The sequence below is a fragment of the Macrobrachium nipponense genome, chromosome 4 (assembly GCF_015104395.2).
Source record: "Macrobrachium nipponense isolate FS-2020 chromosome 4, ASM1510439v2, whole genome shotgun sequence".
In the NCBI taxonomy this organism is placed as follows: Eukaryota; Metazoa; Arthropoda; class Malacostraca; order Decapoda; family Palaemonidae; genus Macrobrachium; species Macrobrachium nipponense.
In genome coordinates this window covers 135,087,499-135,105,471 of record NC_061100.1, presented here as the reverse complement: position 1 = coordinate 135,105,471, position 17,973 = coordinate 135,087,499, and the positions used below count along the sequence as shown (strand labels likewise).

Here is a 17,973-nt window from a genome sequence, read left to right as displayed (position 1 = left end):
TTTATTTAGTGTGTGAAAATTTCGATTTACGAAAGGATTGATCGTTAAGTCTACCATACCTTTAATCTTTTCTCAAATGGATATTTTTGGTGTCGATGACATGTTATTTTAAGCTAGTTTTATGCAGTTCAGTCAGTCAGTTCAGTCGATGAAGTCCCGGTAACGAGAACCGAACAAATTGTAAGATTCCAAAGACCCAAGAAACGCTTCTGAATTGGGAGTTGATCCTTCTCAAGCAAAACTCTTGCATTGTTTTATCCTTGGGGATTATTACACTTCCCATTGCAAAGCTACATCACGTTAACGTGAGTTAGAAACTTTGAAACCAAAAATCATTGTAGCACAGGACTTGGAAAGAGTCGAACTGATTCTCCGAAGTTCCCAGCTGTGCTAATAGCGTTCGGCATTTGATTTGTGGCCCTCGTTTAAAATGCCTATTTCATATTCTACAATTAGGGTTTTCATATCTGAAAGAAAACAGATGACAGTTGCATTGTTCTTTTTTGGCGGGGTGTTCTTGTATACAAGCAGCTGACTCCGTGAAATAAGTCGAAATTTTTGATAGCATATATAGATTTAGAAAAGAAATCCGCAGCTCTAAAGTTATTGAAAGATAATGAAAGGAAGTGTCCTGAAGGAAGAGGTAATCATGGAAAAACGACAGGATGATATTTATCTTCTATTGATGTATACACGCGGTTGGCAAAAAAAAAAAAAAAAAAAAAAAACTGTAGCCATTGGTCCTTCAGAAAGAAATGAAACTTCATTCCTGGATTCATCTCATGACTAGGTAAGGTTTACTGTTGACTGAATTCAACGGAACGAGAGGGAGATCATTAGATGGCAGAAAAACAGTATCACAAAGACGTGTTTATTCTGGAAGGTGTGTTCAGCAGTTGGCTGGGAAAACATCGCATAAGTACCCGGTTGTTTAATGCAATATTAAAGTCACATATATTGCTTTCGTTATAGTTAGCCTGCGGGAGATAAGTCTGACCACAAATGCTTCCTATTCTCTGCACAGTTTTGTTTGGTCAAAAAAGCTAAAATACATTCGCAAAGCTTGCTCGGCTTTTGTGACGTCATCGTCTACGAAAAGAGAAAGGTCATTGGTAATATTTATTTATTTATTTATTTATGTATTTTACCAAGTAAAGGAGAGAATTCTCGGTACCTAATTTCAAGCCTAAATATACTGACTGAAAATGATTGGTAATCACGATAGTGACTTTGATCATAATGAACCAAAGATTGTAGTGCGTTCCGTTAGATTCTAAAGGCATCACGCAACGAACATGCTGGAAGCGAACGTGAGATAGATAACCCTTTCTAGACAGAAGACAGATGAAAGTTTTGCATATGTAAAAGGTTAAAAGAAATGATGTCAAACACGCAAGCCATTCAACTTGGATATAGACTCCGGAGGGAAAGTGTTCCTCTACCTAAACCCTTCTTAATTTTTCTCTCTCTTTTAAATGTGAAATTTGACTTGTGTTTTACCGCATGTCACCCTACCTAACGGCAGCACGCAAATAGAGGCCGACACCCACTTTCCCATTTCGAAAGTATTATTATCATCATTATTATTATTTCAAAATTATACTCATAGTATCATGCGATTGAAAAGGGGATTCGAGCAGATTCCCGAAGGCTCCCTCGATAGGTTTTGTTATTTTTAACATATATTTGTCATCCCCATACATAACTGCGGATTTGTTTTCTCAATTATTATTATTATTATCATTTTTATTGGTATCCTAGCTTTCTCGTGATCTTTCAGTGGAAAAGTACAGTCCACAGTAGTATATACATGTGTCGTATATTACTAAATACGGAGAGCTTTCGCCATCTTGATCATTTCGCCTCTCAGTAAAAGCTCCCCCGTATGTAGCAATATGCTACATATGTATATACTACTGTGGATTTTATTTTTGTTTTTTCATTATTATTATTAATTATTTTATTACAAAAAAATATGCGTATATTGATATGGGAGAAATCAAAAACTTTGATAAATAAGTAAAGAGAGAATAGCAATGCCTTTGTAAAACGCGGTGAAAAGAAATGAAAGATAAGGATGAATATGCTCATCAGTAGATGTCGAATCAGAGCTTCATAAACAACCATAGGAATATGATTTTTATCGGCAACGTGACATCTAGAATCTAGACACTTCTACAAGTGACGAACCGAATGCGCTGTTTTAACTGACTGCATTCACTACCCTTAAGGCCTCTCCACCACACTAGCGGCCATGCCACGTCGGGCACTTCCAGTTGTTTAGATTTTCTCTCGCTTCTGAAAAAAAAAAAAAAAAAAAAAGAAAAAAAAAAAAAAAAAAAAAAAAAAAAAAAAAAAAAAAAAAAAGGAGCGCCTCAGTGGCGTGGTTGGTATGGTGTTGGCGTGCCACCTCGTTGGCCGCGAGTTCGATCCTCGGGCATTCCACTGAGGGGTGAGAGATGTGTATTTCTGGTGATGGAAGTTCACTCTGGACGTGGTTCGGAAGTCACGTAAAGCCGTTGGTCCCGCTGTTGAATAACCACTGGTTCCATGCAACGTAAAAACACCATACAAACAAAGACAGGGCCTTAGAGGCACTGGCACTTAGAGAAACTATTAAAGAAAGTTCTCGTCTGGAATAAAGGTTAGGGAAGATGGAGAGAACCCAGAAAAAGAATAATTCCTTTATGAATCCATCAACGTACTCACTCACCAGAATGAAAGGTACGTGAACGTACGGCTCACAAAACAAGTACGAATCCAAACAAAACAAATCTTGTTTGCCAAACGGAGACCGCTAATGAGGCAATTTTTACGATGTTTATGCTCGTAGCTTGAAAGCAAAGCTTTGTTTTGATGAGACATTCTTTTTCAGGTTTAGATATTAACTTTTCTTTTTTCTGGAAGCATCTAGTAAGGATGGATTTTGTTATATTGCATTTTGTATGCATCATTTACTGAATTCACTTTTAACCCCGGGTTTTTTTTTTTTTTTTTTCTCTAAGCCCAATTGTCAGCATTTTATTCATACGATTATCATGAACTACCCTTTACTTCTACATGAGGTATAACATGCTGCCGAATATAGATTTCATTTCTTTAGAAATTAAATCTAGAAGTAAAGAATGAGGAAAGGATGGAAGGGCTTGAATGTATGTATTCAGACAAACTGGTAGAAGAGCTGATGATGAATTTGAAATAACCTAGATGAGTATGTTTATCTAAAGTGATCAACGTAAACGAAAGAAAAAATCAAAGGAATGCGATAAGAAGATGATTTTCATCATAATGGTGGTTTAGTCAAAGGAAAAAGGAAGAAATGTGAGTGCATGTTGTGGAGAGAATTAGAGAGAGAAAGAAAGAAAGAGAGGAGAGAGAGTTAGCAGTAGGGAAAGTTTAAATCAGCCGAGGCTGCAATCCAAAAGCAAATCAGGATTAGTAATGGCGAATGAAAATCAAAGGATGAGGAAAAGCCTATGGAGAATATTTCTGCTAAAAAAAAAATGAAATTTTTCGATAAAATATTTCATATAGAATGTTGCGTTTTTCAACGTAGACCACGGATATGGTTGTAAAATCATGCCTGAATGAAATTTGTGGGAATGGCTTGCATATCAAGTAGGGATATGTCTTTAGAGTTTTAGACAAAGGAATAGAGAGAATAGATGGAAACAAACCGAAGACAGGAAAACATGTTTGGCCATAAAGATACGAAGGAATTCAATGTAGAAGTATAACTAAGGACCAAGGGGAAAGAGTGGACTGAATTGCTTGCTGAAAAGTAGAACCATTTGTTGCTTGAGATACGAACAGTGCGTTAAAGGTCGGAGAGAATAGAAGAGTCACAGCCTGTGCCAAGTATACCCTCCTGAGGGCATCACTCTTCTCGAGTCGAAGCGAGGCCACCGAGATTGAGAGGAATGCCCCGTTAGAGGGCGTCAGATTCTGCTCATCTCTGGAAGCTGAACCGCTGAGTTTGCTGAGTGAATTTTCACGGGCATGAGAACAATAGGTTAGCGGTAGCTGATGAGTGGAAAAAATGTTTAAAGTTCGTAGTAATGAGCAAGAACAAAAATTGTTGAACGTTTTTAACTTTGTTTTGAGGTGCATTATTATTCTTCAAAAGAGATAACAACCTACTTTAAAAGCGAAACTTTAGTGTGACGATATTAATCTTTCTGTTCCCAGCAATGAAAAAATCATTTAAGGCGAAGTCTCCTGTTTCTCATGATTTGCATTCTAGCTTCTGCTCTGTACAATGAAACGTTTGTGGAAGTGTTTTCAGTCCTTGATATTGAATGAGTAGCGCACGAGAGAGCTACGTCACGACAAGGATTTGGAGTCACAAGTAAATGAGGGAGTCTGGGTGCGAGAAGAAGGTCCCCTTTTAGTGAGAGATGTGTGTGCGTATGTATGTGTGTGTGTATTTGTTTAGGGGGTGGGGGTTGGTGGGGGCACGGTGATATTATACTTTCTCCCCTGTTGGCCACAGATGCTGCAACTTTCTCACGCATTAATTTCACTCATCAAACATTCAGTTGTCTATGGCAATTCTCTCTCTCTCTCTCTCTCTCTCTCTCTCTCTCTCTCTCTCTCTCTCTCTTTGACACGCACGCACACTTATCACGCAGTCGCCTACGTTTTGCAATTAGATATGTATGTATGTATATGTATATGTATATATATATATATATATATATATATATATATATATATATATATATATATATATATTATAATGCATTTGTTTGGGTATATTTGATATATCTAGAATTTTTCTGTAGATAAATACCCGCAGTATTATAAGAAAAATTATTGATCAACATAAACCGAATACTTGAAGGGAAGACAAATGGTTGATTTTATTGTCTCCTTGCGTGTGACCTCTCGTTTTTCCCCTTGGAAACAGTGATAAAGGAAATTTACCTCAATATTTCACCAACGTAGTACGTATGTAAATCAATGAATTTATCTCAAAGCAGGATTTGATCTACGTCACTATGTCAGAAGGGAATGAACAGAATTATCGTGGTGAGTGAACGAAGGGCCGCGTGGCCCGTTTCCCTTCTCCAAGGGGCGACATCGGACGTCACCTTAAAAGATTCATTTTGTTCCCCGCGGATCGCTCACGTGTCGAGGGGGTCGATTCCTAAAGTCGGTTCGGGGAATAAAAATCTCTCATGGGGACACTAAGGTTAGAACGAATGATGTGCTGGAACAGGCACTGAGTATACTGAATAGACATGAATAATGTCAATGTACTGAGTGTACATAAATGATATGGTAAGTGTTAAAAAGATCCACAATTATATGTTAAGATATATTTCTATGTAAAATACATAATTGTGGATATTTTAAATTGTTCTTCACGAAGACTGTGAATTTCTTAACGATATGGAAAGTGTTAGGAGCAAACTAACTTTGTAACCAATAGCAAAAAACCTAAATGTTATCTAAGGTCAAACAAAAATTTGAAACTCAGATTTCTTTCATTTTTTTACACCGTTTTTTCGTTTGATGATGATATTCTTTTCCTGGACTCTCATGCACCCATGGCTCGTCGTTTCTTCCTTTCACACCTTTCTACCCTTATTTTCGTTTATTCAGTACTTTCTAAACATGTTTTAGTTTATATTCTGCTTTAAGGTCTAACTCCTGGTTGATTGGAGTCTTGTATTTCCACTGTCTTAGCCTCGACATTGCGAACTGAATACCTGAAACGTAGGTTAACCAACTCAATTTGTGACCTCGTATGCTCAGTTTCAAACTATATATCTTATTCTTTATATGTTTATATATATATATATATATATATATGTGTGTGTGTGTGTGTGTGTGTGTGTGTGTGTGTGTGTGAGTATATAATTCTGTATATTTACTTATATCCAAGGGTACAGAGAGAGACACGCCCCAATGAATAGTGGAGTCTAGTACGTCACAAAACCAGTGATAAATAAGATGAACTGTTCTGTACCAGCCAACCTTTACAGAGATGAAGGGAATTGTGTATGGGATGCATAAGAGCGTGATGGAGGCTTCGGTCTTGAAAAATCCCTGTTTTAACGAAGTGGTTCACCTTCAAGACAAGAAAGGGCTCCCCCATATCCTCGAACGACCTGTCGCATCTATAGTAGTGCTAGAGTCGAATCTTATAACTTTCGAGCCCATCTCCTAGTTTTTTCTTCTTCTTCTTTCCTTCTTCTTCTTCTTTTCTGTTACTAGTTGACGTTCTGGACTTTTTATCCTCTCCAGTCTCTGTTCAGATAAAGATAAGGATCTGTGGATCTACGTGTCACAAGGCATGATGCTTCATGGTCAACATTTAATAAGTTTTATAGATTGCGATGCTTTCTTCGTCGTTTTTTATATATAGTTATCGTCCGTAGAAATAACTGGTTTGTGTTTGTCTGTCGGGATGATTTGCGTAATCTTCCTTCGTTTTCGGGCTGCTGTCACCTTTTTGTTACCTTTTAACCTTGGAGGCTGGCGTTATCATCCCTTGTGTGGCTAAACAGCATTAGATTATTTCTTTCTCTACTGCTATTCTTGCGTCGTGTTCCCTGCCATGGTCACCTCAGCACGAATGTAAATAAACACACACATACACACATTATATATATATATATAATATTTATATATATATATATATATATATATATATATATATATATATATATATATATATCGAGCTACGAGCTACAAATGTCCATTTAATATCTAATTCGCTCTACCTCGGAATTAATATATTTTTCATATATGCTTAACCGAAGGGGAATTTTTTCTCGATAATAGATTTGCCTGGACCAGGGCGCGAACCTATGGATCCTTTCAAACCCAGGAACGTCAGTGAAGCGTTACCTACTACACCACCGCGAGAGGCTAAAAGTTCATGTCGCCTCTCACCCTCATATACCTTTCGCGCGCAGGTAATTAGTGGTTTGGAGACAACATCAAACCCACCTCGACTCCGGTAGTGTTTGTAGTGCTTTTGACAGCACGTAGCCAATCTATAAGTCATATCCCATTTCCGTGATTCATATACATATATCGAGCTACAATGTCCTTTAATATAATAATTCGCTCTACCTCGGAATAATATATTTTCATATATGCTTAACCGAAGGGAATTTTTTTCTCGATAATAGATTTGCCTGGACCAGGGCGCGAACCTATGGATCCTTTCAAACCCAGGAACGTCAGTGAAGCGTTACCTAACTACACCACCGCGAGAGGCTAAAAGTTCATGTCGCCTCTCACCCTCATATACCTTTCGCGCGCAGGTAATTAGTGGTTTGGAGACAACATCAACCCACCTCGACTCCGGTAGTGTTTGTAGTGCTTTTGACAGCACGTAGCCAATCTATAAGTCATATCACATTTCCGTGATTCTATACATATATCGAGCTACAATGCCTCTAATAATCTCATGTCGCTACTCAATCTCGGAGTAAAATATATTTCATATATTGCTTACCGAAGGGGAATTTTTTCTCTATATAGATTTGCCTGGACCAGGGCGCAAACCTATGGATCCTTTCAAACCAGGAACGTCAGTGAAGCGTTACCTACTACCACCACCGCGAGAGGCTAAAAGTTCATGTCGCCTCTCACCCTCATATACCTTTCGCTCGCAGGTAATTAGTGGTTTGGAGACAACATCAACCCACCTCGACTCCGTAGTGTTTGTAGTGCTTTTGACAGCACGTAGCCAATCCCTATAAGTCATTATCACATTTCCGTGATTTCATATACATATATCGAGCTACAATGTCCTTTAATATCTAATTCGCTCTAACCTCGGAATTAATATATTTTCATATATGCTTAACCGAAGGGAATTTTTTCTCGATAATAGATTTGCCTGGACCAGGCGCGAACCTATGGTATCCTTTCAACCCAGGAACGTCAGTGAAGCGTTACCTACTACACCACCGCGAGAGGCTAAAAAGTTCATGTCGCCTCTCACCCTCATATACCTTTCGCGCGCAGGTAATTAGTGGTTTGGAGACAACATCAACCACCTCGACTCCTGCGTGCGAAAGGTATATGAGGTGAGAGGCGACATGAACTTTAGCCTCTCGCGGTGGTGAAGTAGGTAACGCTTCACTGACGTTCCTGGGTTTGAAAGGATCCATAGGTTCGCGCCCTGGTCCAGGCAAATCTATTATCGAGAAAAAATTCCCTTCGGTTAAGCATATATGAAAATATATTAATTCGAGGTAGAGCGAATTAGATATTAAAGGACATTGTAGCTCGATATATGTATATGAATCACGGAAATGTGATATGACTTATAGATTGGCTTACGTGCTGTCAAAAGCACTACAAACACTACCGGAGTCGAGGTGGGTTGATGTTGTCTCCAAACCACTAATTACCTGCGCGCGAAAGGTATATGAGGGTGAGAGGCGACATGAACTTTTAGCCTCTCGCGGTGGTGTAGATAGGTAACGCTTCACTGACGTTCCTGGGTTTGAAAGGATCCATAGGTTCGCGCCCTGGTCCAGGCAAATCTATTATCGAGATTCCCCTTCGGTTAAGCATATATGAAAATATATTAATTCCGAGGTAGAGCGAATTAGATATTAAGGACATTGTAGCTCGATATATGTATATGAATCACGGAAATGTGATATGACTTATAGATTGGCTACGTGCTGTCAAAAGCACTACAAACACTACCGGAGTCGAGGTGGGTTGATGTTGTCTCCAAACCACTAATTACCTGCGCGCGAAAGGTATATGAGGGTGAGAGGCGACATGAAACCTTTTAGCCTCTCGCGGTGGTGTAGTAGGTAACGCTTCACTGACGTTCCTGGGTTTGAAAGGATCCATAGGTTCGCGCCCTGGTCCAGGCAAATCTATTATCGAGAAAAAATTCCCCTTCGGTTAAGCATATATGAAAATATATTAATCCGAGGTAGAGCGAATTAGATATTAAAGGACATTGTAGCTCGATATATGTATATGAATCACGGAAATGTGATATGACCTTAGAGATTGGCTTACTGCTGTTCAAAACGCCTACAAACACTACCGGAGTCGGAGGTGGGTTGATGTTGGCTCCAAACCAATAATTACCTGAGCGGGAAAGGTATAGAGGGTAGAGGCGACATGAACTTTTAGCCGCGCGGCGGGGTGTAGTAGGTAACGCTTCCATGAAAGTTCCTGGGTTTGAAAGGATCCATAGGTTCGGCCCTGGTCCAGGCAAAATCTATTATCGAGAAAAAAATTCCCCTTCGGTAAGAATATAGAAAAATATATTAATCCGAGGGTAAGAGCGAATTAGATATTAAAAAGGACATTGAGTCGATATATGTTATTTAATAATCACGGAAATGTGATATGACTTATAGTTGGCTAAAAGTCTGTCAAACGACTACAAAACACTACCGGAGTCGAGGGTGGGTGATGTTTGTCTCCAAACCACTAATTACCTGCGCGCGAAAGGTATATGAGGGTGAGAGGCGACATGAACTTTTAGCCTCTCGCGGTGGTGTAGTAGGTAACGCTTCACTGACGTTCCTGGGTTTGAAAGGATCCATAGGTTCGCGCCCTGGTCCAGGCAAATCTATTATCGAGAAAAATTCCCCTTCGGTTAAGCATATATGAAAATATATTAATTCCGAGGTAGAGCGAATTAGATATTAAAGGACATTGTAGCTCGATATATGTATATGAATCACGGAAATGTGATATGACTATATATATATAATAATATATATATATATATATATTAATGAGAGAGAGAGAGAGAGAGAGAGAGAGGCCGAGAGAGAGAGAGAGAGAGAGAGAGAGAGAGAAGAAATGGGGTTGGTAGCAATCAACGTCTTTATTATTTATGTCAAAATACCTTTTGTCTGTGTTAATTCACTGTGGTTTTAATGTCACTTGATTATGCTTACGTTATAATGAAGGTTGCCGATGTATAAACTTCACCAGTTGCCATAAATGTGGAAAGTAAATTATTCATTCCATACCGGACATATATTCAGTTTTAAGTAGATTTCCATGTAAATTCAATATTACAAATCATAATTCATCTTAAATGTTCCTTTTTATCATTTTTTGTTTTTTTTTATTTGAACTAAATTCTGGTCCAGTTGATTCATGAGGTTCGTTATCTTGCACTGCTTAAATGAAAAGAAGAAAAAATAAAGTGACAAATGCCACTTTTGACGACCTCAATTAGGGTCCTTGGGCCTTGGTACGGACAGGGAGGCTTCTACCATACAAAAGGTTCCCAGGGTTTGGCTTTGGATCCTTTCAAGGATATCGTCAAATGAGCCGTCAGGGGGATATGTAGTCAGTCACGGGTCTCATTATGACCAATTGCCCTACGACAAACCACCGTGGCTCGTTGCAGGTTTTTAGCGGCAGTTTTTTTCGCGGTACTACTGGCCGGAACCCAGCACTTTAAACCTTCTTCTTCTTTCATCCAGCCTTGGGCAGCATGATTACAGCATTATCTGTAATGGACGATTAGACCGCCATGATCTTCACTCTCTTCCCTTTTCCGTGTTTTCTCCAGCCCTTGGTTAGGAGAAGTCATAAATCGCTGCCAACCCATTGGTCACTGCTTTTGGAAAACTCATGGGACTGTTTTTCATAATTACGGAAAGAAATGGACACCGCTCGTTGTCTAGTGTAGCTCTGGAGCCGTTGCAAAGGGAATAAAACCAAGCCATGGAGAAAAGTTCTTTACTTCCTCATACCCCATAGTTTTATGTGGCTGAAAAATCGTAAGTAATGATGTCTGCAAACTTCCATGTGGTTTGCGCTCAGTAACCTCCTTCTAGAGATGGGCCACCTCCTTTTTGAAGGGGTACTATTGTGATGTCATTATTTCAGTAAGTGCTAATGATGCTTTTCTCCTTACATTAATGTGTGGCGTGATAGGAAATGTATGGCATTTGCGCTTTTTAAATATGTCGCTTTGTAAGTAGTACCTTTAGGGCCGTCTACTTTTACTTCCCGTCGTTAAGGAATTCACTGGTCGTCAGTTCGCGTCTCTTATCTGTCTAAACGAGCAAGAAATGCAGAAGGGAGGACCCGATTGCGTTGTTGTCATTGATGAGGACAGTAAAACACATTTCACGGTGAAACTAGAGAAACAAAATTAGTGCAAGAAAATGGCTGGGGAATTTCTTTGAAATGTCTCTTAGAGAGAGACCCTCCCACACACACACACACACACACACACACACACACACACACACACACACACACCAACACACACACACAAAGCAGTTTTCTCTGAAATAAATTCCAGCAAGTAACTAGCAGGTATAGTTTATATCTGCATTATTAAGCATCAATTTTTGCTTACTTATCTTTATTTTGGCATTAGCCTTTGTATCACACAAGATATTATGTTTGTTTATGTAACTTTCCTGTTCTCGAGCCCTCGTGGCTTTATGGATATTATTACGTAGTAACTTTTTTTATTGATCCTTTTGAGGAAACGTAAGAGAACCAGTCTCTCTGTCACAAGAAATAGGTTACGTATCTTAGCTAGTTATTCATGTGCTTTAACAGTCTGATTTTTCCGTGTTATTACTAGTACGTGAAAATTAAGATGTCAAAGTTTTGAAGTACTATATCTCATTAGTTATTAATTGACATTTGAAACTTTCATTTCTCGTTCTATTTGTTAACTACTAATACATATGTGTGTATAGAATGTGGGCCGTCAAGAATCTTTACCTACTAGTAACGTAACATAAATATTTTATAGAGAGGTTGGCCAATTTACATAGCCAGAGTCTTGCCTCTATACGACATTTTTATCATCATTTCTGCTTGCCTTATTCTTCCCCTGCTTACACGCTCCGTTGATCATGATGGTTGCAACGCTAGCATTTGTTGTCAACACAGCCAGTCAGTTTCCATATTTTGTTTTTAGTTCTTGTTTTTCACCTCATTATTCTTTGTTGAACTTGCATTCAAGGTTTCAAGGGGGAACACGACCTCTCTCTCTCTCTCTCTCTCTCTCTCTCTCTCTCTCTCTCTCTCGTCTCTCTCTCTCTCTAAACTGGGAGCAGACACACACGCAAACAGATATGTACGATATATATATATATATATATATATATATATATATATATGATTATATATATATATGTAAACAGATATGTATGTCTGTATATATATATATATATATATATATATATATATATATATATATATATATATTATATTAATGGAGCCCATAAAAAACACCAAAATATAGAGAGAAAAACAAAATACTATATTTCAGAGACTGCTGTCTCCCTCTTCAGGTATATGAATGAGAAAAGTTTACAGAAAAGGTGGTGTTTATACCAAGAGATCCATCCACAGGTAAGACAATTTAGGTCACCCCCGCTGATAATCCTCCTTTAATCTTATTAAGCGTTGGTTGAATGAAAATCTTGTCGATCACATCTGAATCCCATGCTTCTTTTGAGATGTTCATTACCTGCTTCTCTTTTATTAAGGCCCATTCCATCATTTGACTCTTGTACCGGCAGTTGCTGCTATAAATTATACGATACAAATTCCAGTTTATTCTATGGTTATGTTCATTTATATGGTTGAAAATAGCTGAGTTCTGTTGTCCATACCTAACTGACGTTTGTGTTGTATTAATCACTGGGGAAGTGATTTTCCTGTAAATCCGATGTAAGGTTGGTCACAGTCCTTGCATGGGATTTCGTAAACCCTTATGTCCTCAGGGGATGTCTTTTGTTGGACGTTAATCAGGGATTTGGCTAAGTGGTTTGGTAAGTAAATGACAAAGGGTTAGATTTTCCGAGGGTCTGAGTCACCGTCTTAATCCTGTCCAGGTGAGGAATTTTTATTTTATTGTTGGGTGTATCTCTGGTCTTGTCTTTAGGTGGTCGGAATTTGAACTAATGGTGGTCAGGTAAAGCGCTGTCACTGTGGCCGCTGCCCACCGACACCACTGCATCTGTTTTCATGTGGATAGACACCACTTGACAAGTTCATTATCATTATTATTACAGGATGTCCATAAAGCCCTGGTACCACTTCTAAGCAATAAATACTTGTAATGGTACTTGGTGCCGAGTTCGATAATGTCACTTCAGTCCTGATTTCTTGTCTGGCTGTCCGCTGGTTTCGAATCCAGAAGGATGAAATTATTATCAACTCAAAAATTCCCCTCCGGTTTACATATAAGAAAAATATATTAATTTTCCGAGGTAGAGCGAATTTGACATTAAGAACATTTGTAGCGTAATGCATGTATATGAATCACGGTGATATGATAAGAATTCATAATATGGCTACGTGCGGGAAACGCTTGACTTGGATAATCAATTCTAAATACAGATACCTGAGTTCGACAGAGATTTGTAAGATCGGAATCGTTATCAACTTATACCTCACTTGTTGGCCGAGTCGATAATGTCACTGCGTCCTGATTTCTCCTCTGGCTGTCCGCTGATTCGAATCCACGGGAGAACGCAATAATTATCAACTAAAAAAAAAAAAAAACAAAATTTTCCCCTTCGGTTAACATATAGTGAAAACATATTGATTCCAGCGGTAGAGCAAATTGGATATTAAAGGACATTTGTAGCTTAATGCATATATATATATATATATATATATATATATATATATATATATATATATATATATATATATATATATATATATATATTTGGAAAGGTTACACTTTCTCCAGGTGTGCCGGATTCTAGGTACTAATCTCTTTATAATCCCTATCTGTCAGTTTATACGAGCTTCCTGTACTGTCAATTCCTCATGTAATCAAGTCAGTTTATCTGTTGAGTAAAGGGACGTTGAACGTAGAAAGATCTTGCAGAAACTCCGTTGCTTATTTTTCCTTCGTGGCTTATACCTTTATTTATGGATTTATTGCGTTCCAAACTTTCGTAACATAATGAGGGCCACGTTTTACCTTTGCTGTTATGTTTCCTCTTTTGAGATGTGTCATCACTACCTTCTCCAAGTCTATTGTGGCTGCACATTCGACCAGAATTTGACTAAAGTTCCTGAAAAGTGCCTTTCTGAACAAGTGCTCCCTAATCCTTGCTGCCACGCCGTCTAAGAAGGTATGTGACCCATGTATGCTTGTTTGGAAAGGTTACTCTTTCTCCAGGTATGCTGAATTCTAGGTACTAATCTCTTTATATCTCTATCTGTCAGTTATACGAGCTTTCCTGTACTGTCAGTTCCTCATGTAAGTCAGTTTATCTGCTAAGAAAGGACGTTGAACGTCGAAAGATCTTGCAGAACTCTGTTGTTTATTTTTCCTTCGTGGCTTATACCTTTATTTATGGATTTATCACGTTCCAAACTTTCGTGATTCAGTTATACATACATATATATATATATATATATATATATATAGATATATAAATCTATATATATATATATATATATATATATATATATTTAATTTCTTTATTCACTAAAGAAATGGAAGGCGCTGATACTGTTTTTGGAATGAGCCTGCTAGTTCAAAGGGTCAAAAGTGTTTGTTTGCTTGATACCGGAACTATCCATGTATGTTTGAAGATTTGACCCCCCTTGGAAAATATGCTGCGGGCGCCCTTACTCCTCTACAGATGACACTCTACGCCAGTGCCCTGAGAGACTGAACAAGAGATGTTCGACGCGGACAAATTTATTTATGAATTTGAAAGCAGGCCGGCATTATATAATGTCAAAATGAAAGATTATAGCTGTAATAAAGGATATAATTGGTCTTTGTAGTCTCGTGAAGTGGTTAGGATGCTCGCCTTCCAGCGAGAAGGACATGGTTTGGTCCATGAGCGAGCCGAACTGGACCGTTGAATTTCGTTGTGCCTCTCTTGAACTAAAGATTGAATGAAATAGCTAATATTAACAGAATGAATAACAATCAGGTTCTTTAGGCCAGGAGTACATGAGCCACTCTATGGCGCCACAGAGTGGCGTCGGTGTGTGTTGGTGATGTGGCTTCCCATAGGCTAAAATCTTTGAGCTTTGTGAGGACTACTGACCTCCTCGTATATTTCCCCGACGATGAGGGCAGTGGCCCTCATCAAGCATAAGATTTTAAGTGGATATCAACAATACACCAAGATCTGCAATCAAGAAAATTGTCAAATTTTATCCTAAGATAAATATAAGCAAGTCACCCAACCTGGTTGTAGCAGACAGGTGGCTAGCAACTTCATCCCATAGTATAGTTGGTCTTGCTGGGAAGTGCAGGCCAACGCTTACTTTGTATATATATATATATATATATATATATATATATATATATATATATATATATATATATATATATATATATATATAATCACATTAGATGCACGTGGCTTCATGATATAAGTGAATACCACAAGAAAATAATAGGCAGAAATTCGTAACCGAGCGCTTTTGTTCTTTAATAACGACAATGTCGAGGCACAAATGACAGTTGAAAAGAAGGTTACAAGGCAAAGCAAAAAAGATCAAGAATACCAGATGGTTAATTGTCAAAAAGGCAAAAAATCAAAGAGATAATCCATTATAATCGGAGATCAGCGGTCACAAACTAAAACAAACCTAATCATAAGAGAAACGGAAGCTTAAACATACAAAGCCCAAAAAACATTTATGCGACTGTATATTGATTTTGTTGCTTATATTTTTCTACAATTTTTTATAGTGAAGGCATCGAGTTAAACAAACCAAGACTTAAATTTAGAACACTTCCATTATTTGATTTGACGAAACAAGATTCAATGATATTTCCTTTTAACTGTGTCGCTATACGGCATTAAGGATATTGCCTAACTCCAGTTGATAGGATGATCTAAATCTTTCATATGTATGAGCATTCGATATATGACCAATTCTCACTGAGTATTGGTGCTGTTTGATTCGTTGTGAAAGTGATTTTCCAGTTTGTACGTAATATATTTATAACACTTTTTACAAGGAGTTTCATAAATGCAGCCAGAAATATCTCTAGAAGAATTTTATTATTACTAAATTCTAAACATTAATATTACTGAAAAACAACATTTTTGTTGGAAAGCTTTAAAATTCTAGTTATTTCTAAAAACCTATCATCATACGGTAATTTGAGAAGACATTGTAGAGTAGGCATTCGCAATGTTCAGGCTGTCCGTACAAAAATTTCCATTCATACTCTCAGTTTCAGGGGTCGAGTGTTTTAGCTAAAAGTTTCAGCATTGTAAGTCTGTTTTTTTTTTCAATTGCGAAAGTGCTATTTGCGTTTTCTAGAAATTATGGAGTGATTACCATCGGCGTTTTCTAGAAATTATGGAGTGACTACCATCGGCATGGATCATTTGAGCAAGTTATTTTGATGAAACCTAAGGACGCCGAGAACCCAGATTGGAACCAAGATGCTGCTACGTTTGTTACCAAAAATGTATTCCCTATAATACAGTGAAGACTTGTATTATTATTTTTATTATTATGTTGTTGTTATTGTTGTTTTTATTTTTTAAATGTGATTTTATTACAGTTTTAAAATGGTAAGACCTGTCCTTCCTTTATTTCAGTGCCGCTTTGTCAACCATATCAGCAGAGGAGCGGAGGTACCAGGGCGAAGAACGTCGCTCCCAAAGGCTGGAGCAAGACCTGGCAGCAATCACTATCGTCAGGGACAACGCAACAGGGAGATTCTGTGAGTTGGAGAATGTCTCTGATTGCTTCATCATAAGTGGTCCTTAGGGAAATAGTAGTTCATCTTTCTGAGTGAATATTTGTAAGTAACGTATGTGCTGAAATAGTAGATTTGCGTTTTTTTTCTGAAAAAAGTTCATGAAGATTTCGGCATGTGTTTACCGAATTTATGCTCCTTTTCATTAAATTAAGGTAAATGTAGATTTGGGGCAGATTTTATTTTATTATTTTTTCAAAGAAAAATGGATAGCTCTTCTTAGAAGTGGTTGACTATGCTAGTAGAAAAATTCACTCATTTCTTTCACTCTCTCTGCAAGGATTATTTGCTCTTTTAGATCGAAGCCATTTTTCGTTTGTGGTCATTTTGTAGATTGAAGTTGTTCAGTAATTGGTCCTTTCGAGAATGACGACCTTAATTTGTAGATAAGCACTGATCATCTGATCTGAATACTTGCACTGACGCCGATGTTCTGAAAGCGTCAAATGTAGAAAAAGAAAGCTTTAAGCTAGTAAGTTCGTAGGCCTTCTTATCCTGATGAAGGACTCAGAACATCACATCAATGTGAGTATGATGTCCCACCACCGTGTGCACCACTCCCCCCATATTATATTATATTATATTATATTATATAAACAATACTTCCTTTCTGTGCCTTCTTCTTCACCCCTCAAAATATGCGGGGCAGTTTTTATGCAAAGCTCAGCAATCCTCTAACCGTAGTACCTACCTACCCCTCTCAGACGTCTTCAGAAAGAAGTAGCCGGACTGATGGAGAACTACAAAAACCTTCGGGAGGAGCTGGAAAAGTGCCAAACGTCCAAGGACAACTTCAAGAGGAAGCCCAGGAGTATTGTCGAACGCTGGAAGGAGATGACTCACTTAATGGCTTCCAAGGTTGTTCGGAGGGTTTGTGTAAATTTTCTAAAAGAAAAAAATCAAAATGCCTTCCCATTTTTTATATATATTTTTTAGAGCTTTAGTCTTGGTAGTGTATCTCTTATTTATGTTGGACTATATTTTGCTAATTTGTTATCATAATGTTCTTTGAAAAATGTTTTAAGTTTTCCTAACATTTCGCACGATGCATTTCTTTTCTTGAGTCTGTTCTGCATTATTTACTTAATGTTGCACAAGCATGCATGACTATGTTTAAACAAAAGGAAAAAAGCAAAATCGGGGATGTTCTTGAGGAGGTTCCTATATCTTCAAGAAATACAGTATCTGTATGCATTCATAAATAGGTCCACAAACTTTATGCTCTGGACTTGGAAATCGAAAAAGGGCCGGAAATCATGAGTGTTTAAGAGCAACAT

At 37.9% G+C, this 17,973-nt stretch overlaps 2 protein-coding genes across 3 annotated transcripts in view; both read left to right on the top strand.

Moving 5' to 3' along the window:
• Window positions 1-16,707, top strand: part of LOC135211509 (cingulin-like) — a 359,586-nt gene extending 342,879 nt beyond the window's left edge. Inside the window, exon 25 of the mRNA XM_064244814.1 lies at window positions 16,536-16,707. Coding sequence (XP_064100884.1) covers window positions 16,536-16,707 — 172 coding nt within the window. The remainder of the gene's footprint in view (window positions 1-16,535) is intronic.
• Window positions 16,708-17,406: 699 nt separating this feature from the next.
• The window catches only part of LOC135211208 (cingulin-like), a 51,520-nt gene continuing 50,953 nt past the window's right edge, over window positions 17,407-17,973 (top strand). For both annotated transcript variants that reach the window (XM_064244440.1, XM_064244439.1), the window contains exon 1: window positions 17,407-17,554. In XM_064244440.1, coding sequence (XP_064100510.1) covers window positions 17,429-17,554 — 126 coding nt within the window. In that variant the 5' untranslated portion in view covers window positions 17,407-17,428. The remainder of the gene's footprint in view (window positions 17,555-17,973) is intronic.